Source organism: Camellia sinensis, chromosome 10 (assembly GCF_055761805.1).
Source record: "Camellia sinensis isolate YWXY chromosome 10, ASM5576180v1, whole genome shotgun sequence".
NCBI classification, from domain to species: domain Eukaryota; kingdom Viridiplantae; phylum Streptophyta; class Magnoliopsida; order Ericales; family Theaceae; genus Camellia; species Camellia sinensis.
Window position 1 is genome coordinate 99,668,049 of NC_138970.1, and position 22,546 is coordinate 99,690,594.

Sequence of the window (22,546 nt, forward strand, 5' to 3'; positions counted from 1 at the left end):
TATCTCACTTCCTTGTAACACTACAGGAAAAATGACATATAACCACGTTTTTTTGGTGGCGTTTTTGACAAATGCCGTCCAATTTGTGAACAAATCTTTTAAATTCCCAATTATGCTATACTAGTTTATTAGCAAACGGTGGTATAACATGGTATGAAACGGAGGGTAAGTGAAACGGCACAGTTTTGTGTACGTGAATAGGGGATTTTTTTTTCCCTTTTACAAAGGTAATTTTACCTATCTAGATATGCTTTTCGATTTCAGTCGATGGAACAGAGATGCGACTTGAGAGAGAGAGAGAGAGAGAGAGAGGGCTGGTTCTTTGATTTCCATCGATTTTTGGTGATTTTGATCTAGAAAATCTTGTTCTCCCTCCTGACCTGAGCGTATATCTTCGAGATTGTTCGAATCCTTCTGATCTAAATCGATCTAGGGCTCAAGGTAAGGGTTTTCTAACCTAGATTTGCTAAGTTCACTCAAGATCTGTAAAATCTCATGGTTAAAACAACGATTTGGAATATATTTTTGGTTGATGTTTGTAGATTCACTTGCATTTTTTTCCCAAATCTAGCGTATTTCTTGCATTTTTGCTTTTGTTTTGTGTTCTTTCTCTTCGTTTGTGGTCTCTTGCTCTTTCTAGTCCATGCAATGGGATACATGGAAAGCTTTTCTCGTTCATAGCGATTGCATTTTGTCTAGGGTTTCTAGTGCAATGTCAATGTCTCCAGGCAATTACCGGTTCATATAATCGAGATGGGTCGTGAGTTTAACGATCTAGAGACGTTGATCTTATTCTCAGATCTGCTATCTCTCCGATCAGATCTGTAAATATTAGGTCTAAATTCTATTTGTTACTTTCTTCTAGTTTTGATTGGATTTATGTTTCAGCCCCAATACTATTTTGAGCAATTGGAAATTGTGTTTTATGTTAGTTTTTGACATAGAATTTAATTTGTTGACAGTCCATTTAGTATTAGCAAGTACAGAGAAATATGTTTAGAAATAGTTTAGAAAGGATTGTTGAAAAGATTGTTTACTGAAGTAGTAGGAGATGAAAAGGACTCATTTGAGTTTGTTGAAAAGATTGTTTACTCCTTAGAAAAAAGAAAAAAGAAAAAAGAAAAAAAAAAGAAAAAGAAAAAGAGTGCTGGTTTTGTAATACATAGGTTGTGGGATCTGGAGTTGTTTTATTTGTCAGTATGTGATTTGTTTATTTGTTCTAGTTTTCATTGATTTGCATTCCATCACTCTTGTTTTGATTTGTTTTATTTAGCTTGCTATGTATTCAACTTAAGTATTTGAGTCAAGGAGGGGTTCTTCAGTGCCCATTGGGACACCAAGAAAAATCACAAAGATCTGGTAGGTTTAGTTGAAACTCTGAACTCAGTTTGGTTGCTAAAATTTTTTTTTTTCTCATTCTTCTGTTTGGTGACCATTGGTTCAATGGTTAATACTTTGCCTAATAACCTTAAGGTTATGGGTTCAAGTTTTGGGGCCATCACTTTGTGCATTATACCAAAGGTTAGGTGTGTACTTAATCTTTCCCCTCCCAAACACACATTAATGTGTACTAATTGGGCGTTATTTTTTATTCTTCTGTCAAATATTGGTTTCTTTTAAAAAAATTATATCTTTGTTCCATGTGCCTATATTGCTTAGAATCAAAGGTCTGAAACTTTAGATTTTCTTATAAAAATTTCTTCTCTCTCTCTCTCTCTCTCTCTCTCTCTCTCTCTCTCTCTCTCTCTCTCTCTCTCAGCTATGAAGCTTTGGTTCGAATCAATCTTTGTGTTATATTTTCATATATATATATATATATATATATATTTATATCTGTGTTCATTCATTGCTGAGTAGTTTTGATTTATACCGAGATTCACATATCTTTTTTATCTACTTTTAATTTTCGTCTATATATCTTTACTGTAAGTTCAATAGTCATGATTAGTGATGGATTTCTATGGTTTTGGTGTCTTTTTTTTCTTGATTGGCAAAAATATCACCTTCTGTTAGGAAAAAAAAAAGAAATATTACCGGAATTTTTATACAAAATATATACGTCATTGATCGGTCTTTAGTTTTACAACGAGCTGCCACATTATTCTAGATCATACAAAAGTGGATATTTTTGCCTTATCAACTTTAGCACCTCACTGCCTTAAGAGACTTGTCAATTGAATTCTTTGATGGGTTGGAATCTCTGCCGGAGTGGCTGGGTAACCTTTCATCTCTTCATTCTTTGGAGATCAAGTAAAGTTTAATGGAGTACAGATAACTCTTCTTCACAGCCACTCACATGGTATAAGGTAAGTAGAAGCTTTATACTCCTTATTTAATGAATGTATTACATTGTAAATTTGAAATGAAAAATAATAGGCTGTCTCATTTTTGTTTCTCTGCATCACTGTGGTGGTGCGCTCGATTCTAATTTTTATGCAGTTTATAGTCAAATAGGAGAGTCAAAAGTGGCATTAATGTAAAATAAAATTAGTTTGATGCGATGACCATTAAGATGATCATAAACACTACATGGTATTTGTGTGTTCCAGGTGATTCAACTCATTTTAGTGCATGTGCTCCAAAGATTGCCATCTATGAAGCGCACACACCTCTCTGGAGGTCAAATATCGGTGTCTGACATGTGTTGGACATGGACACACTCCAACCCCGTGTTGGACACGCTGGACGAATTAGCCTGTGTTCCATTTTATTTTATTTTTTTATAATTTTTTTCACCGGAATAGCATACCCAAGATTAATGAATTTGATGAGAATAAATATTTGATATAAAATAAATATGTAATATTAAAAAATATGACATAATAAATATATAAAAATTATATGTTTTGTACGTGTCCCCCGCATGTTGTGTTGTATGTCTGTGCTTCTTAGTTTGCCATAGTCGCAAAGGGATCTAGGTTGATCGTCCTAGTCTAACCCCTGGTCCAAACTCTTGTTTCCACAACATGATCGACAAGAACAGAGAGAAAGGGATAAATTTTATACATGCCTATGGTTATAATTGTTTCATGATGTCCACCAAAAATGATTTAGTATAGTAATTAATTCATTTATATCATTTCAATTCTAAGTTAATGAATATAATAGGTGACATATTTTTTCTACTCAGTGCACAGACACATGATGACTTTGTAAATTATAGGTTTTCTATTAAAGTTTTGTGTTGACATCTTTCGCGTTGTTCAATAGTTGAAGTCATAGTCAAGATAAAAATATATGATAGGTCGTCTCTATTGTTCAATGCAATGTTGTTGAAACTTTAATATGAACTAACCATGTGGTTCATTGCTACTTTAACAGACTACATTTGATGCACCTGGGGGTACTGACCCCGTTGTATTAAGCCTTGGTTCCATGGGGAAAGGTGAAGCTTGGGTTAATGGCCAAAGTATAGGTCGATATTGGATCTCATTTCTTACCCCTGCAGGGACTCTTACACAGATATGGTAAATACTTTGAAAATACATTTGGAACTTCTATTCAACAAAGTACTACTTTCTTATGCAATTGACTCAGCATCAAAGGGAAATAAAGAGAGGAGAGGACATAGCAGGAAGAAAATCTAGGCTCTCATATAATATGATTTCTACAATCATAAGATTGCCGAAATGCAAGCACGTGAAAACATGAAATAGATACAATTTTCCACCCATCAACATACCCCACATTTCCAATTGCCCATATTCATGATTTCTTCTCTTCTCTTCTCTTCTCACCCCTATCCCCACCACCCGTTTCTTTAATTCTTCATAAGATCTATTCTCATGAGTCATGATTTTGAAAATGAAAAGATCATTCAACTATTCAACTGTTACTTTTATAATGCTCTACTGAACCATACTCTGTGTATATGGATGTGTTAAACAAGTAGCTTATTGAAATTGTTATGTAAAGTAATTCCATTGACATGATTTGTTGGGTTTCAGGTTATGAGACATTTGTGTGAGCTTAAGTATAACAGTTTCCTCTGCAAATCCACTTCTTCAAGATCAAGCATGAAAAGTCTTCACCATTTATGTAATTTCTCTCTGTCTCTAACCAAGCAAACAATTTAATTAACTTCTGAAAAAAGAATTAGTTAACATCCTCTCTCTCTCTCTCTCTCTCTCTCTCTCTCTCTCTCTCTAAGGTCCATTATCTCTTTTTATAGGCTTCATACGAGAGCTATGTATTGGTGTAGGCCTGTGATTAGTTATGTATGCTTTTTGGTAAACAGAGATTTTTAATGTAGTTTATTTTATTTAGAAAAACCTGCACCCCTACACCCATCCACCCACATACACGAGAAAAGGGTGATTTGTAGTATTAAAATGTTTTAGGGCTTATTGAGCATATAATGATATGATAATCGGCTTATGATTCTTGAAGGCTGGTGCATTCTACAGTCTTACTTGTTCAGTATCTTCATCTGATGCCCATTTGGTCTCTTTTTTTTTCTTTTTCTTTTTTCTTCTTTTTTTGATTTGCATTTGGCTTTTGTTTTGGTATGTGCAAAATGTCCATGTCTAGAGCTGTTTACTAATTAATTTATTCGCAAGGAAGCATAGTGCTACAGAATAACATACATGATTCCCGCATAATCATGTTTAAGTTGACAAATATTTTCAAAACCATACTCTTTCTCTATGTGATGGTTTGGGAAAATTTTCTCTGAACTCCTCCCCTTCTCTACCTAGGTTCCCATTATTTGTTTTGGTACATGAATTATTGAAAGCGCTCTCACCTCTCAGTATATTTTCTTGTATTAGATGTTTGTTGGAACGAGCTCATGACTGAATTTTTTTCTGCAGGCCCCAAGGCCTGGATTTTTTCCAGATGATAAATATCAAAAGAAAGGTGTAGATTTTGCCATATCTAGGCTGTTTTTGAACTTCTGACCGATGATTTGACTTGATGCTATCTCTTTATGTACTAACTTGTATCTCTGTGTCTTCAAGCACACCTGTAGATGGAACGCGTGATAAAGACTGGACATGTCCTAAATGTGGAAATGTCAACTTCTCTTTTAGAACAGTTTGCAATATGAGGAAGTGCAATACTCCAAAGCCCGGACCTTAGGTTTGAGCTACTTTCATTTCTAGATTTTACTCAACATTTAAAATGTCTGGTATTATAGCTTGCTCTTTGTCATTTTGGATGCTGAATTTGGAAATTTCTTCATTATGTTGTGTCATCATCCTGTTAGTTTAGAAAAATTTCCTTTGATGTTGGTTTAAAGTTTCATTGGTTTGAAACATTACTTCGTTGAATATGCAGGCTGTGAAATCTTATTCCAATTCTTGTGAGTCCTTTTAAACCTTCCTTGTGGTTGGCTGCAATTTCTTAGCATGATACTTATAGATCTCGTCTTTCAGAACACAAAATGCCCGATGGGAGCTGGAAGTGTGAGAAATGCAATAACATAAACTACCCTTTTAGGACCAATAGTAACAGACAAAGCTGTGGGGCCGATAAACCATCTGAGGGACAGAAATCCTCTTCAGAATCAGCAAATGAAAACAGGTCTGTCAGGAGATACATTTACTTACTATGTCCATTTGTTGCTTGAAATTTCCATTAAGATTGTTAACCATCTATGTGTATAGCACAAACAAAAAAAGTACTAAAGCTCACGATATGTCTTTAGTTAATGATCTTTTGACAAGGTGATTTAATTGTGATTCATCTCTAATATTTTCTACATTTCGGTTTAGTGAAATGTGTTGTCTTTTTTCTTTTTTTTTTCTTGGCAGGAATGCAACTTATATGAACTCAGGAAAAATTGGGAAACTTTTCTCCAAAGTTGAAGAAGTTCGAAATTGATGCTTCGAAGTGTTGTGTATTAATCATATTTGTATTTTTTTTTTTTTGGTTACATTTATTCTTTTCTTAGTATTTTAAATTTTGAGATGATGATGGAGTATATGAATTTGGTTGTGATCTTTGTAATTTCAATTTTGATATGTTTGGTTGAATATATGTATTTTTTGAAACAGGGTTTGTAAATAAAATATTATTGCTGAATGGTTTCATTAGGTTGCATTCCTACAAAAAAAGAAAAAAGTGCTTTTAGCGGCGTTTTTGTAAAAAAAACGCCTCTATAGGGTCTGTATGACGTCATCTGGCCGGAAGGAATCACCGCCGGTGACTATAGCATGACGTTTCTAAAACGTCGCAATAAGGTCTACAACGGCGTTTTTTAAACGTTGCAAACATATAACGACGGCCGTATCTTCGACGTTCAATAAAAACGTCACCAAAAGTTTTAACGGCGTTTTTCAGATATTTCGCGGCGTTTTACAAACGCCATTAAAAACTGTATTTCCTGTAGTGTAAGTTGATTGTTTGACAAATTTATAAAATCTAAAATTAATTTGTAAATTCACAAATATGAATATATGGAGCATAGTAGTAAAGTTCATAAGACTTGATTTTTTACCACATATATGTCCATATTGTCTTTGCAGCATATACTTGCTCTATCAAATATGATAGGATTTCTGTAAAAAGATTACAATAACTATTAGCAAATGTAACATATTGAAATTATTCATATAAAATGCCACAAACACATTATCATACCGATGTTGTCGTTGCCTCAAAAGCTCTCGCACAATTAATTTTCCCAATTGTTTTTTATTAACTTTAATAGAGACCTTCCATCCAAGACTGTATATGGAGAACTGTTTGACCTACATTAATTTAAAAGGTATAGTCAAACTCAAAATATATGTGAATATTGTCAGATTAAATAGCAAAAATTTTACAAACATTATTTTTTGAACATAAGTGAAGCCAATACCTGATTTTTAACTTTCTTATCTGCAACCATATTTGCTTCCTCTTAATAATTCTCCCAAAGCTGAAGTAGCTTTATTCCTACAATCAATAATTATATGAAGATATATTATAAGTATATTAATTGTAGATTTTAAGAAATGACATAATATAAGCTCAATAAGAACATATTTAGTACATACCTCATGTATCAATAATTTGGTAACAAAACGTCTTTGTAGACTACATTGCGAGTATACACTCCTTCTTCATTATTAACTGAACCTTTTTTAACCAAGACTTTCGTTGTTTGATCTGACACCCCTCGAGATAAAGCAACATATAGTTGTCCACGACTAAATACATGATCCGGAAGGTAAATTCCCACATGTGGAATTATTTGACCTTGTGATTTATTTATCGTCAAAGCAAAACTAAGGCGAACTGGAAATTGTGTGCGAGTCATTTCAAATGGAAGTTTTAAGTTTTCCGGAGCCTTTAATGGAATGCGATGTAGGAAAACTCTCGTGTCTTTGAAATGTCCTGTTAAAATCTCTGAATCTATGAAATTATCGTTCAAAGCTCGACACAGTAGCCTTGTGCCATTGCACAAACCAGAAGAAGGGTCAAGATTCCTCAAAAGCATAATTGGGGCTCCAACTTTCAAATGCAATGCATGTGGGGGCATTCCTCCTGGTGAAATGGAATTTAAAAACTCTTGTTAATACAAATTTTGGGTATCATTTTCAACTTTATCAAATGAGTGGTACACTCTTGATTCCCCTGGAAATCTTTGAATGATTTTCTCATTGAGCTCGTCGACATCTTCATTGTGAGGAGTTATTATTCCCCTACTAACCATATACTCGGCGTCAAAAGAATGGTTTATGATATCAAGATAAATTTCTTCTAATAGTTGAACTATTGATTCTTCGCCATTCCATGGTATCGCCCTTCCATGGTATTGCCATCGATCTTGGTACTTTGATCATTTCATCTATAATGATAGGTTGTACACCATTTCCAACAAATAAAAGAAATTCACCAAACTATTGGTCATTTATAGAGCGCATGTTTTGCTTTAAATGAAGTATTTGAATGTGACTCAAAAGAGGTGATTTGACTATCGATGCAACAATAGTTTCAGTTTTTGTACCTTTAGGAACAACTGGAAGTACTTGTCAAAAATCACCACCAAACACCATAATTTTGCCACCAAATGGATAATCAACACCAGTGATGTCTATGAGTGTTCGATTCAAAGCTTCAAAAGCATAACGATTTGTCATTGTAGCTTCATTCCAAATGATGACTGCTGCACGTCTAATCAGTTTTGCCAAATATGATTGTTTAGTAATGGAACACACGGACGAAGCCTCTGGATTTAAGGAAATCTTGAATGGGCTGTCCTTCCACCAGGTAAAAGTGTAGCTGCAATTCTAGAAGTTGTTGTTGCAATGGCAATTCTCCCTTGACTTCTCACTAAGGCCAACAGTGCACGATATAAATATGTCTTTCCAGTTCCTCCTGGGCCATCCACAAAGAAGATTGCACCAGTATTGCATTCCACAGCCTCCATGATTGAATTGAATGCTAAGTGTTGATCACTATTTAATGTGGCAATAGAATTTAAGTCTTCTCGAGGAGTTACAATGGAAAACTCATCTTGTATGACCTTTGGAACTGTTGAATTATCATCCAAATTCATTGTCATCTCAAGCAAATCGTATTCTGATATGTTCTTATTATGCTGTAGCAGGAGACGATTTATATCTTGTAGAGTTTTGTTAAGGATATACATATTATTCATACTGTTTGAAGATATGTAATCTTCAATCAAGTAAGGATAAATTTCATCCTACAAACTTCGCACCCCTATTGACACACAGTAAACCAAAATTGTAACGAACAATCTCCTTAAAGCTGATGGCATGTGCATGGTTGCAGCTTCTAACAAACATTGTCGTATGCTATCATCATGCTCTAACAAACCATGATGTTCAGTTGCTTGTTTAAAAGTTGGGTACGCAATTCCATTAACCATTAACAAATGATTAAATGATTTTGGTCCTCGAATATGATTGAGTAAAATTCTCAAGTAAAATCTCTCCCCTTCTGATGGCGAAATTGTGTAAATTCTACCAATTACTCTTTGATGCTTCAATCTCAACTGCCAAATCTTTGCGCTATTGCACCATCTATAGTGTTGCGGTATCTCTCAATAAAAGTATCGATTTGCAGTTTCATCATCAACATTTAATTGAAAGAATTGGGTAAGCATTGTTTTAGAATAATACTCATCACCTAAAATATTTGTGATGTCTTGGAACGTATAAAACCTCACTTGCTGCTTATTTGGTAAGTGTAATTGGAGGCGTTCTACGCTAGGAGTCATTTTGGTCATTGGGAATTTGAATATTTTCCACAATGCTTTTGGAGTACAAACCCATCTTCCATCTATGAACTGTTGTACTTCGTCATAATTAGGACCTTGACGAACTTCTAGTGCAACACGGTCAGGCCCTTTATAAACATATTTGTATAAATACTTCACACTTGTAACACTACTACAAATTTCAAGATTGATATGACAATCATATTTCAAGAGCAACCATGGGTTGTACGGAATGACCCAACTATTATCCACCAAGACGCTTGGATTATTCTCTAAAGGAACTGACTCCCCTTTTCTTCTTCGATAAACAAGATATGAATCGTTTCCAAGTGTAGTAATTGAAGAAAATGGCTTTGGAAAACGTCTTTTGCACCGACCATTTGTCATACACGGGGACCGTTCATTGTACATTCCACATGGGCCATGTATCATGTGTTTCAGAACTGCACTGTATAATGTAGGCTCTAATCTCTTGTCTGGAATTTCAGCTCTGACAATGTAATCATAATCATCAGGAGTGCGTAACTTATCATTGTCATCCAAAATAATGACCATGTGGGCATGTGGTAAGCCTCTTTTTTGGTACTCAATAACATATGCGTATGCCAGAACCTTCCCGAGTACATGTTTTGTAAGAATGTCAGTCTTCATCTCATCAAATTTTGAATGAAATATTCTTGTTAGCAAATCAGGACGATCATGTGGTGACTATCCAGGTAGCAACTCAGCTTTAATTTTAGGCCAATTTGGATTGCAGGTCATTGTAAGGAAAAGATCAGGTTTTCCATACTTTTGGACCAGAACCATTGCATCTTGATATCGCTGATACATGTCTCGTGGGCTACCAACAAATGACGATGGCAATATTGTTCTACGACCAACATTACCTAAACAAATATTTCACAAAAGGAAAAAAGAAATTTTATGTATGAATATAAACAAACATGTGTACATGTAATTGTAATATCATACGTGACAATTTGTACCTCCATAATTTTCACCGGCATGTACTGCATCTAGAAAACCTTGATAAAAATCTGCTCGAATGTGATTCTGATGAGTACATATCCATCTTAATTTGTTGGACTCAATCTTCACGTAATTATCTACGACATACTGCTGTAAGAGACGACCTCCTCGAAGAAAAAGAGATTGATCACCAGGGCGAATCTGAATTGATAGTATTTCAATACTTATAAATAATTAAAAGTAAAGATTTTATATGAAATAATTATAGATTGAATAACTTTGACAAAGTAATTTTTTAATATTATGTATACGTCGTTACCTGTAGCATATAAGAATATAAATCACAACATGTTACTTTTCTGCCATCATTACTTCTGGTATTTGCATCCCATCCATATAAACCGTAGGGTGACAACAGAGGATAGTGTAATGGATCATAGTATCCGACAATATTAGAAATATTTAGGAGGTGACCACTGGTTGATTGGACAATGATATCTCTTGGTTTTAAATTTCCAGCTTCTTTGCCACCAACTAAAACTGCAGCAACTTCAGGAGCAGTAAGAAGGTTGTATTGGGGCCTATTACGTGGTTTCTCTTTGATTTGAAGTCTGCATTCATGTATGTATGGACGCTGAGCCAATTGGCGAAATGTGTGTACAAATGGATTATGAGTATTTAAAATATTCTTTATCTTGTCAAGCAAATCCAAGTGCAATTCTTCATTTTTGAACATTCGATTCTCATTCTCGTAGTCAGTGTCATAAACATACAGTTGCAAATATCTCGGTCTGTCGCTAGAATTTGGTAAGAGACTCCCAATCTTATGATATATGGCTCCTTGTGCACGAAACGTGTACACACCTTGAGTTCTTGTTGCTAAGTTTTCATCAACATGAACATCCATTGAAGTGAATGAGAAAACATGATTGTAGGCTCGAATATTTTGTCTGAAATGATGACCTTCCACTGTTTGGTCAGAGAAAATATCAATAATCTCATTTGGAGCTGTTACTGGTGGCAAAATAATTGTTCCATTATTACAACACATGGTAGATGTTTCACGGTGGAACAATCTTGCGTTGCAATGTCTACATGTAGTTGGAGCAGGGAACCGCATTCTTGGGAACCTTTCACTTTCATGAAAATTTCTTGCACAATTATGATATCTCCTATGGATAAATGATCGATTATCTGGAATATCTTCATCACTCAAAGCATCCTGATTGTGGTCAACATGAGGGATATTTCCTATGACAATACATGTATGATGTATGGGTTTATTATTAACACAATAGTATTTGTTTGAAAGTGTTTGAGTTTCATGTCCAATATTAAATGTAATTGTACTGCATATCATATTTGCATGATCATATTTTTTACATTTATTGTAAAGGTTGTTTATTTTGTAAAAGTACTTAAACTAAATAAATTATTTGTACCTTCCATCTGAACTTCGCGAGGATCTTGTCTGCTGCCACTTGTGCTTCCATGCTCATAAGTCGAATGAGTAGGTGCATATCGGGGTAAGTCGATACGTGTGAGTACAGTGATTCTACTTTCCCGTCTGAAAACATTAGTCGCAACCGAATTGCCTTCTTCGTGAATGGTTGGCAAAACTGTTGGTCGCGGCCTACGCCATCCTGTTCTATTTCTTCTTGGGATTGCATCGAAAAAGTTTAACATGCATCCTAGCAGTTAAAATTATAAATAATAAATTAAATGAATATTAATGTCAAAAGTGTAAAAGCTTACCAAAAAAAAGGAAAATGATTGGTGGCCCTAAAAAATTTGCCCCTAATGCCCCTAATTTCCATTTTTAGAAACTGTTTTCTTTTTTTCTTTCTTTTTCCCTTTTTTTTTTTTTTTTTTTTACCTAAAGTGGAAATTTCGGGGCATTCGAGCCCCGAAATTCGGGCCCTCAAGCAGCGCCGCAAAAAAAAAATAATGTTTATAACATTTGAATACTTACTACTTGTTTGTGCATTCGTCATATTATATACTTGATTTGGATGAGAAGTTTGTTCGAGATTTTTCAGATATTTGCCTTCTTTGTCGATAATTTGTTCGTCGCCTTGCAGGTTGTTGTTCGCGTTGTTCAATAGTCAAAGCAGCCCTCCTTTGTCTAGCATAATAACGCCAACTTTCCCTTTGAATTTCTCTTTGTTGCACATTAGAGGTCGCACTTTCTTCGCGAATAAACAATCTTCGTCTGCGCTGAGCAAGACGACGTTGCTCCAATCTTGTTGAGCGTTGTTCAGTGCTTAAGTTTTGAAGGCATAACTGTTCGAATTCTCTTTGTGGTTGTTCAGTTTGAGCATTTGGTTCCGAAGCTGAGCGTTGCCTCCTTTGTTGTAGGTATAAACGACTTCGTTCACGATTTTGTTGTTGTACATGTCTCAAATTTGATGTGTCAGGGTAATCGTGATTCATTTTTCCTAAGATTGTTAACAAACTAAAACTTACGTAGATGAAATCCGGCTATCTTTAAAATGTGCCTACGTTATATAAAATTATGTAAGAGGCAGTAATAGTATATTCACAATGCGACTCGTATACTCACAATATAATAAGCTTTATATTTTTATGTAAGTGTTTTCATATGTTTGTTTTTATATTTTTATAATGCATATTATTTTAAGTACTAATCTCATTTTATGGAGAATTAAATAAAATTGCAAGTGAAAGAGATTACCTAGTAATGATGAGCCAAAGTGTGTGCAACTTGAGATATGATTTAAAAACAAACTGAATATAAATTTTTCAAACATTCAATTAAATATTAAAAAAATAAAAAATAGAATTAAAAATACTTACAGTCAAAAGAGAAGTAGAAGATAAGTATTAATAAAACACGATTGTAGAAGTTATTTGTTTTGACTATCACAAACTCATTATGTAATAAATATAAAAAAAATCATATGAAATTTTGGGACCACTGAATTCTTTCTTATCAAAAAAATACACTTCAAAACAAACATATGACTAAACAAAGGGTTTTTTAGAAAAGTTACAATAAAAAAGATTAGACACCTACAACTTTCTTTGAATTTTGGCCACCCATGGATTTTCCCAAATTTCATGAGATTTGGCCAAACTTTCATGAATTTTAACTAAAAAATTATACAACAAAAATTCATATAAATAAATAAAAAAAAAATACATATAAATAAAAATAAAAACAAAGATTGAATAAAAAAATTACATATTTGATTTTTTGAAGCATAGAAAAAGAAATTATATATTTGAAGCATTACAAACTCATGCAATAGAATTCTTTTAGAATTATTCAAGTTTCAAGCATTACAAACTCAACATTCATATAGAATACTTACAGTCAGAGCAAATAGGTGTTGATAGAGAAAAATTCGAAAAGTTTATTCTGAACAACACAAAGTTATAAAGGAACCTGCAAAAAATATAAACGAAGGAAAATAATAGTCAATATTTTTCTCCAAGAAATCTATTAACATAATTTTTTTTCTTTTACTTTTTAATGAAGAAAATTAAAAGTGTAAGTAATAATGGTTCACAAAATAACTAAACAGAAACCCATATTCTTGGAATAGTTGCAGTAAAAAAGATTTGATATAATTATAATATGAAATTCATATTTTTTTTAAACACACACAAAAGTAAAATTATGTACAATGAAAAATGCGATGCGTGTGCAAACTCGTTTAGAATTATAATATGAATTTGATATTATTTTTTCTAATAATATACATGTAAATCATATGAATAATTATGTACAATGAAAAATGCAATATTAACATATTTGATAAATAAAATATATGCACATTAAAATATGTACACATATTTTAAAAATGCAATATTTACTAATCTTAACTAAAAAAGCTGTACAATAAAACTTCATATAAAATCTAACATGAGACCGGGGATCCTGCAAATCCTACAAAATAAAATAAAAAAAGAAGATATATGTAAAAATTAGTTTGCTAATAATATACATTGATTAAATTAAAATTTTACGTTTTTAAAGTGAGGCAATCAGTGTTATACTAAATTTTTTTAAGAGCAATGAATTTTATTTTAAATAAAAGACAGAAAAACACATACACAAAATTAAGCAATCAAACAACCTAATTTTTCACCTATATTTTAAATATATTTTTTTATCCTTTTAAATTCAGAACCGCACACAGCTTTAAACATTTCTATTTTCTTCAAAATTGGGAATTTTGTTATTTTTTATTTTATTTTATTTATTTTTCATATTGGGAAAAATCAAATCCTTCAAGTTCCAGACACGTCCATCCACGCTCTCAACATTCGTATATTATTACAAACGGTTAAAACGCTGATTATATTAACAAACAATTATCTTATTCAATTCTCGGTAGTCAATACACAAGTGAAACGTTCCATCTTTCTTCTTCACAAACAGAACCGGTGCACCTCATGGCAAAGTACTCGGCTGGATGGAATCCTTGTCAAGCAAAATCTTGTAACTAATCCTTCAGTTCCTTCATTTCAACGGTTGACATTCTATACGGAGTCTTTCAAATAGGTTGAGTACCTGGCATAACTTCAATAGTAAATTCAATTTCTCGATCAACCAATTTCCCTTGTAATTCTTCTGGAAACACATCTGAGAATTCTCTAACTACTAGAATATCGTCTAACATAGTATTCATAGTTTGCACAGCCAAACTACTATGTAGATAACCCCAACATCCCTTCTTAAGTAGTTTACATGCTTTCATTGTCGAAATTAAGTAAGGTGGAGGTACTACACCATTACCCTCAAAGAATAATCCATCTTGTCTCAGTGGTCTAACCAAAACTTATTTCGTCACACAATCAATACTAGAATAATATTTAGACAACTAGTCCATCCCTAAAATCACATCAAAATGTCTCATGTCAAAAGGCAATAAATCTACATATAAAGTAGCATTTCCAATAATAATCTCACAAGCATGATACACAGAAGTACACAAAACAGATTCTCCAGATGGAGCAGATACACATAACACATAAGGCAGAGGTTCCATAGGTCTATTCAGTCTATGTGCAAATATAGTAGAAACAAATGAATGTGTTGAACTGAGTCAATTAGCACATAAGCATCTTGATTGCAAATAGAGAGACTACCTGAGACACGGGCCTTGGTATTTTATGTATCACCTAAGACGAGTGCAAAAAGCTCTCCCTTCCCTAAGTATGTCTCTTGTAACAGTAGGTCTTTTAGTGTTTCCTGGCATTGGAAAGGATCCAGTTGAACTAGCAACTAGCCTTCCATTTCTTTGTTCAATCTGTGGACAATCTATGACCATATGCCCTATCTTACCATATCTAAAGCATGCCCCAGAAGTACGATAACAAACTCATCGATGTTTCTTGCCACATTCATTACAGGTTGGTACATAATCTCTCATAGAGTTGGAAGCACTAGATGTCCCCAAATTTTGCTTCTTTGATGATGTTGATCCCTTATTTGTCTTTTCCCATTCCATTCAAATGGTCAGTTTTGTGAATCTAAATTTGATTCATACATTAAAGCTTTATCAAGAATATCTACATACTTTGGCAATTTCAGAATATTCACTTTTTCTAGGATTGCATTTCGAAGTCCACCCTCAAATTTTCTCGCTTTCTTGTAATCAGCATCAATAGTGTGTGGTGCAAATCTGGCCAACTCAGTGAACCGTGCCTTATATTCAACTACTATTTAGTTACCTTGCTTCAGCCTTTCAAATTCAAATATGCATTGAGAGAAGTACTTCTTGTAAAAGATCTCAAGGAATCGCGTCCAACTGATTTCCACATTTTCATCTCTAACTAAAATCCACCATCTTCGGGCATCGCCCTCCAAAGTAAAACCTACTAACTGAACTTTATGTGCATCAGTGCACGAAAATACTTCGAATAACTTTTCAACGCCAAGAACCCATGCCTCAGCTTTCAGAGTATCAACTCCTCCCCAGAATAGCAGTGGTTTCATTTTCTTGAACTCTTTAGTCAAAGCAACTGCGTGGTCATCCGTTTGATGTTCTTTTATCGAAGGTGGCACAGGCATTGGGGGAGGTGGAGGCGGTTGTTGCTGTTGTTGCCTTAGTGATTTAGCCATGTCTTGAATCATTCTCTCCATTCTATCTAAATGGGTGGTAAAAGACTCTTCTATCTCATCAGCCCTTGTTCTCATTATGATCTATATGAACTCATATTATAATAAATACAAAAATTGCACATATTTACATAGGTGTCTCAATCCAAAGTTCACATATTCACATCTTTGCATAATCTCAATGCACACAAACATATACTTATCAGATGAATGCATTCTTAGTCTTTTCTAGACACCTTATTGCTTAATTGCACAAGTGTGTGAGTTATTAACTCATACTCTGATGCCATTCTGTCAATACCTCGAACCCGCCCCTAGAGGTTTGGATCATGACCGGCCAGTAATCATAAGATTACCTGCGGTTTCGGACAGAATTGTAATCATATTTAATTATATGGGGCCAAACGCGGAAGCAGAATCATAAATTTCGTCCAATGAGCTATGCATTTACGGGATAAATAAAAACTTCTTATCCGTTAACAACTCATATCCATACATATACAAGTAAATATTGCATGTCCAAGATCATTCACAAGTCATCATCATACAAAACCCAAAAGCTTATGTACAAACATAGTCAAACCAGACCAACAAAAGATCAAATGACGAAAGCCTCGTTCGTGAGGCGCTCATTGGTTGACATCATAAAAACTTTGATAATCTTTCATAGGTTCAGTAAGGCTGGACATCCCACTCTCAGCTACATACATATATATAATAGAGTGACCTAAAACCCAGCGAATAACATCAGAATAAAAAGATTATATGAATGTGTTCTAATGCTTAAATAAAATTGTTCTCATATCAATTTCGTATCATAGCAAAACAACCTTGGGTCAAATACCTGACAGAACAACCTCTAGTCCAACATAAGCTGAAATACAGAATAGAACAGATCATACTTGAAGGAACAACCATGGGTCCAATTCATTATAGCTGTATAATGACCATTCGGTCAACATATAACATATATTCAAACTTATCAGATATTCAAAACAACCTTAGGTCCATCTTGTCAAATATATAGAACGGCCTTAGGTTCATTATAGACATTCGTATCTCATCAATCACATTTACAGACATCACGTGGATCGAGCATAAAGAAGGCTCATTCATATCACAAAATCATAAGTTTGGAAAACTTACCACGTTGGAAAGATTTAGAAAATAACGTATATGAAAATATCTATATTATGATATTACTCATAGTGATTTGGTTGTGACATGTCTTCGTGAATGAACCTACATAATTCATAAACATATACACAATGAACCTACATAATTCATAAACATATACACACATTGAGGCACGTTACTTAATCGAATCATTCTTATCTTATTCAATTCTTTTAAGTTCATTTCTAATTCCTTAATTCATTAAGGAGGCTCAAATCATGCCTAGGAATGTTCAAAAGGAATGAGGATGCAAATATAGACATAATGTAACTTTTCAAAACATACTAAAATATGGTAGTTCGATCGAGCGCACTATTGGTCACTCGAGCAGACCACACGGTCTACAAAAGTACTGGATAGTCAAAATCTAAGCTCGATAGCCGCTCGAGCCAATGTGCAAAGTAAACTAGGGAGCGATCACTTGGTCACTTGAGCCATGTGTAAGGTACTGTAAAAATGCTAGATGCACAAGATGTGCGCTCGAGCAATAACTTGTTCACTAAAGGGGTTTGGCCAAATTTTGGGTTTTTAAAACAAAATTTTTTGTTTCAAAACTTAAGTCCAAAGCCAAAAACCTTTGCATGACATATTGAAAATCATATATACACATTCAGAAGCATGAATTCAAAACCAATTCCAAACCTCATGCTCAAAACTTCATAATTCTTCATAATTGGAACTCAAATTCTCAGGCATGTGCAATTTAACTTCAAACACTTTTCCAAAACTCTCAAAACATGAAATCGAGCTTCAAAACATTCAAAATCATTGATGCATGTATGATTTAACTTCAATTCAAACAACGTTGACAAAATCATGCTCAAAGATGATGAAAACCCTTCATTTGATGCATGCATGTGTGAATTAACTTCAATTTCACCATTCTTAGCTCAATTCTTGAGTTAAAGCTCATACTCTCTTTGAATTCTCATGCTAGATGACTTTGATTCATAAATTAAGAGTTAAACACATACCCAAAGTCTTGGAGTAAGCTTGAACTAGCCAATTCTTGAGTTCCTCTATACAATTATTCAATCCTTCAAGCAATTCTTCAAAATCAAACCTTCCTCTCTCTAGAATTACACCTCTCTCTCTCTCTCTCTAGAATGCTCCAACAGATTTCCTGGAGCACAAAAATGTTTTAGTCTCTAACTTAGCGCGCGCGCGCAGACACACACACACACACACATATATGGTAATTAGCTTAGACTAATTAAGCAAGCTTTAGATTAACTAATCTCACTTAGTTCTAGTTGATTTTATCTAACTAATTTAATCTGAATTAAATTTTAATCAAACTTCCTAATAGGCTCTAAAAATTATGACGTACACACTAAACTTATCAATTCCGATTTCGAAAGTCATTGAGGCCTTCAATTTCAGATTCAAAGTAGAAATCACAACAGATATTCCAACAATGAACATATATGCATTCAATTACACATTAAACACATAAATACCATTCAAAATTAAATAAAGAAAAGTATAATACGTGATGGGGTTGTCATAGATCCCCAAAATCAAATCAAATCAAATCATTTCTATTCAAGACAAGATATCACATAAACACATAATTTGCATTCATGCCTATTTGGAGGTAGGGTTACGTCATCCTAATTTGGAAATGAGATCTATGATTCACTAAATCGTACAACAAGGCAACAATACAATCCTAGAAATGAGGGTATCCTATCCTAGTTTAGAAAGTGCTAATTCTTTCTACATGTAAAAGGTAGGTTTGGTCTCAAAAGGATACATCAGTTATTACTATCAATATACCTCTCACCCTATGAGTGAATGATCAAAGAGTACTAATAGCGTAATCTGACGCTTACCTTATTGACATAACATAGCCCGCGAATAGTGTCTGGGATATTATGCAACAAAGTAGGTTTCCTTCTTTTAAAATGATGCAACGCAATTAACAATTAACCACTTATTTCATAAAATAGAAATTTTCAAGTCAAGGTAACTTAGATCCCCAATGAAGTCGCCAACTGTGGATGTTGTACCTTTTTCGAGCCTAAGGCATGCATCCTACATCGACTTGCTTTGATCAACAAAGAGTTGCCACTTAATTTTTTAAGGGGAATTAAGAAACCTTTAACGATGAAAACTAAGTTGAGGCCTAGTCCATTATAACCAAGAAAATTCCAGGTTCAGGAGCTTAGGTACAAAAGCGAAAGACCATTTATATAAAACACCCCATTTTGCCCAATCTGAAGATTGGCCTTTACTCACTCTCTATTTTATGATTTTAGTGGTTAATTGTTCAAATAAATTCATTTTGGGCCCTAAAACCTTTAACTAACCCTAAAGCTATGTGATTGAGGAAAACAAGTGTCATTCATTTGAGTTTCAAGAATAAAGCCACATCTTTGAATAAAATAAATATTTTCCACCAAAGATCGATTTTAAGTAAAACATGGCCATAAACTTGAACTAAGATGAACAACACTCATAAAACATTCAAAATAACCAATTTTTCATATAAAGAACATATAAACTTGCATAATTGAAAGACAATGCAAATAGAACAAATATGCTAAGGAAGAAAAGAGGAACTTAACCACTTACGAGTCTTATGTGCAAGACTTGAAATACATATGACCTAATATGCTTCTAATCATGCAAAATATGTACGCAGGCCCAGTTTAAGAGTTCTAATATGATTTACTGCATAAAAAGACATGGAACACATAAAACAATGCAAAACTAACCTACATGATGCTTAAATCGGGTCGTGCTTGCTGATTATATGATTAAAATAAACCTAGAAACAAACATATTGTTTTAATAAAATAAATGAAACATGTGAAAGAATGTGAAAAACTTGTAGAAATTAATAAACTACATGATGCTCATGCCTTACTACTAACCCTACATGATTACATACTAAACAAATAGATTAAAAGAGGTGTTGAAATAAGAGGATAATGTTGGTTTCATTAAACCGAAGACACGAGAAGAAAATAACGAGAAACACCGAGTTCCTTGCTTTCAAGCCTCTCTCAAGCTTGGAAGCCAAGTTAGGGTTGAAGTTCTTCAGTCCTTAGATGTTTTCAGAGGTTTGTAATTGCTGTTTGGTGGGTTATTTCCGCGGCTAAGGGAAAAGGGAAAGAGAAGGTGGTGTTTTTACTCTCAAACCTCACAAAAAATACTCCAAAGTTCTTGACCTCTTGAAAGAGAGAGGAAGAGGCTCTAGAACCCTTTTAGGGTTTCATTGCTTCTCCCTCTATCGTTCCCTCCAAAAATACACCAAAATTGAGTTTCCTTACTTGGCTTTGCGACGATTCGATGCACGCACCTACAGACAATGTCCGTACACACACTTAGCTAACGTGCACACATGCACCAATTCCCTTGGTACACATGACATGCTTGCATACACAAGTACGGGGTCCCATGCCCCTTGGCTTGCTTGTGGCACAAGAAAGCTTGAATTGCATTCTAATCAATATTTTTGATAAAATCGGCCACTAATTTTGGAAAATACAATTAATCAAAAATTATCAACTTGATCAGAATTAGTGGCCGCAAGTAAGCTTGCTTGCAACCACTAATTTTGATCAATATTTTTGATAAAACCGGCCACTAATTTTGAAAAATTATGAACTCATCCCAAAAACTACAATATATCCATCCAAAACAACACTAAAAAAAAAAAAAAATTCCAAGGCTCAAACAAAATTCTATGATAGTCATTTGAAATATCCAAAATATGCCTCCCAAAAAAAAAAATACTATTATTTAAGAATCATGGAAAAAAATAAAATAAAAATACTACATTTCAATTGTGTGGGGGTTGATTGTGAATGACTAATTCTTTTTTTAAAAAAAAGTTACATTATCTAAGAGTGACGTGGCCCCCATGGGATTGAGCTCCCCTCCATCAAATGACATCCTTTGAAAAAATAAATATAAATAAGTGTGAAAAAGTATATTGGTGTGTGAGTGATTTTCTGATCACACTACCCGCTTAGTAATCAGTTGGAGAGCACCGGCAGAATAGATGGCTTTTAGCTAACCTATAACAGAAAGAGAAGTCTTCGGTGGTGGTTCGCCCACCCGGGGGCACTCCGACGATCAAATCAGCCTATCTCTCAAAGATAATCAATAGTGCAAAACTCACTATTCAGAATATAAATTGTGTACCTTAGACCCACGGGGGTGCCTCATCTTTTATAGTTAACCCATTCCCTAATCCCACTAGAAGCCTGACTTCCATGGACTCCTGTTCTGTGCTTACTTTGGATTCCTCAAGAGATAAGGATAGATTCCCTAGGAATACTATCCCTATCCATCTTGAAGTCTTTCTGCATTCTAGGACTCTTGTCCTTATCCGCTTATCTCGGATTCTGATATCTTCGGAGATAACCTCTGCCTAGCCGAGATAACCTCGGCATTATGTCCAGGACACGTTGCAACTCGGCTGACACGTCGGCGTCGTCTTGCCACGTGTTGGTACTCAAAAAATATATCCCTACAACTGCCCCCTAGGTTCTATTACCTCGGCATCCTGAGGTAATGGAACCTATAACGGTACCTCCTGCCAGTACATCGGCCTAACATCTTTAGCCGTGATCAATAGTCAAGGCCGATATGTCTTCTTTAAAGAACAAGAATTCCAATGAACTCTTTCATGCGCATGAGCTGTTATGCACCACTATTCAACCGTTTCATTCACGTGTCTTAACCTCATTGGACCGTGCATGCGATGCGCCTATAATCCGTTTTGCATCTGCATGTGCCGTCTGACGTATGCGTTGTTCCAAGCGCATTAATTCAGTTGTTGCCGCCATTTTGCATCAAGCAAAACTTTTCTCCCCTCTTTCGTCTCTTCACTTTTTGCATTCAGTCCTCTAGCTTTCTCTCTCTCTAACTCTTTTCTCTCGAATCCGCCATTGTTCCAGTCTTCAAGCTCTGCAACTGCCTCCATTCCTTCATTCTAGTGAAGCTCTCACCGTTCTGTTACTTCTGTAACCGCTGCCTGACTTCGGCGATCCTTACACCGACTTCTTTTCTTCGGTGAGTTTACTGTTCCCTTCGTTTTCAATCCTTTGATACTCTTCATTACCTTTTGCCATTACTACTTTCTTCAAATGTTAATCCTGTGAATCACATACTTCGAATGCATT

The 22,546-nt window shown here is 34.4% G+C and overlaps 2 protein-coding genes and 2 long non-coding RNA genes across 5 annotated transcripts; 2 read left to right on the forward strand and 2 right to left on the reverse strand.

Moving 5' to 3' along the window:
- Positions 1-212: 212 nt before the first annotated feature.
- On the forward strand, positions 213-3,723 carry LOC145801235 (uncharacterized). 2 transcript variants are annotated; one of them, XR_014342409.1, is made up of 3 exons: positions 213-441; positions 2,014-2,306; positions 3,322-3,722. It is a non-coding gene; the product is annotated as an uncharacterized LOC145801235 (long non-coding RNA). The 2 variants fall into 2 exon arrangements; XR_014342410.1 differs by having other exon boundaries at positions 220-441; positions 2,108-2,306; positions 3,322-3,723.
- Positions 3,724-3,746: 23 nt separating this feature from the next.
- On the forward strand, positions 3,747-5,993 carry LOC145801234 (uncharacterized). Its single transcript, XR_014342408.1, has 3 exons — positions 3,747-5,079; positions 5,376-5,523; positions 5,754-5,993. It is a non-coding gene; the product is annotated as an uncharacterized LOC145801234 (long non-coding RNA).
- Positions 5,994-6,988: 995 nt separating this feature from the next.
- LOC145800586 (uncharacterized) lies at positions 6,989-8,066 on the reverse strand. The gene is made up of 2 exons (XM_082890290.1): positions 7,970-8,066; positions 6,989-7,470 (listed from the first exon to the last, which is right to left on the reverse strand). Exons 1-2 carry the CDS (start codon positions 8,064-8,066, stop codon positions 6,989-6,991), a joined length of 579 nt encoding a protein of 192 aa, XP_082746416.1.
- A 929-nt stretch (positions 8,067-8,995) lies between these two features.
- LOC114312636 (uncharacterized) lies at positions 8,996-9,823 on the reverse strand. The gene has a single exon (XM_028258898.2). The coding sequence runs from the start codon at positions 9,821-9,823 to the stop codon at positions 8,996-8,998; it is 828 nt and encodes a 275-aa protein (XP_028114699.2).
- Positions 9,824-22,546: the final 12,723 nt, after the last annotated feature.

What these genes read in the sequence shown, in the direction of transcription:
- LOC114312636 (XM_028258898.2), bottom strand. Translation starts at nt 9,823, where the DNA reads ATGAAGACTGACATTCTTACAAAACATGTACTCGGGAAGGTTCTGGCA.
- LOC145800586 (XM_082890290.1), bottom strand. Translation starts at nt 8,066, where the DNA reads ATGACAAATCGTTATGCTTTTGAAGCTTTGAATCGAACACTCATAGAC. An exon ending in CAAAATTATGGTGTTTGGTG is followed by an intron (nt 7,471 to 7,969) that starts GTGATTTTTGAC and finishes CCATTTCACCAG; the next exon opens with GAGGAATGCCCCCACATGCA.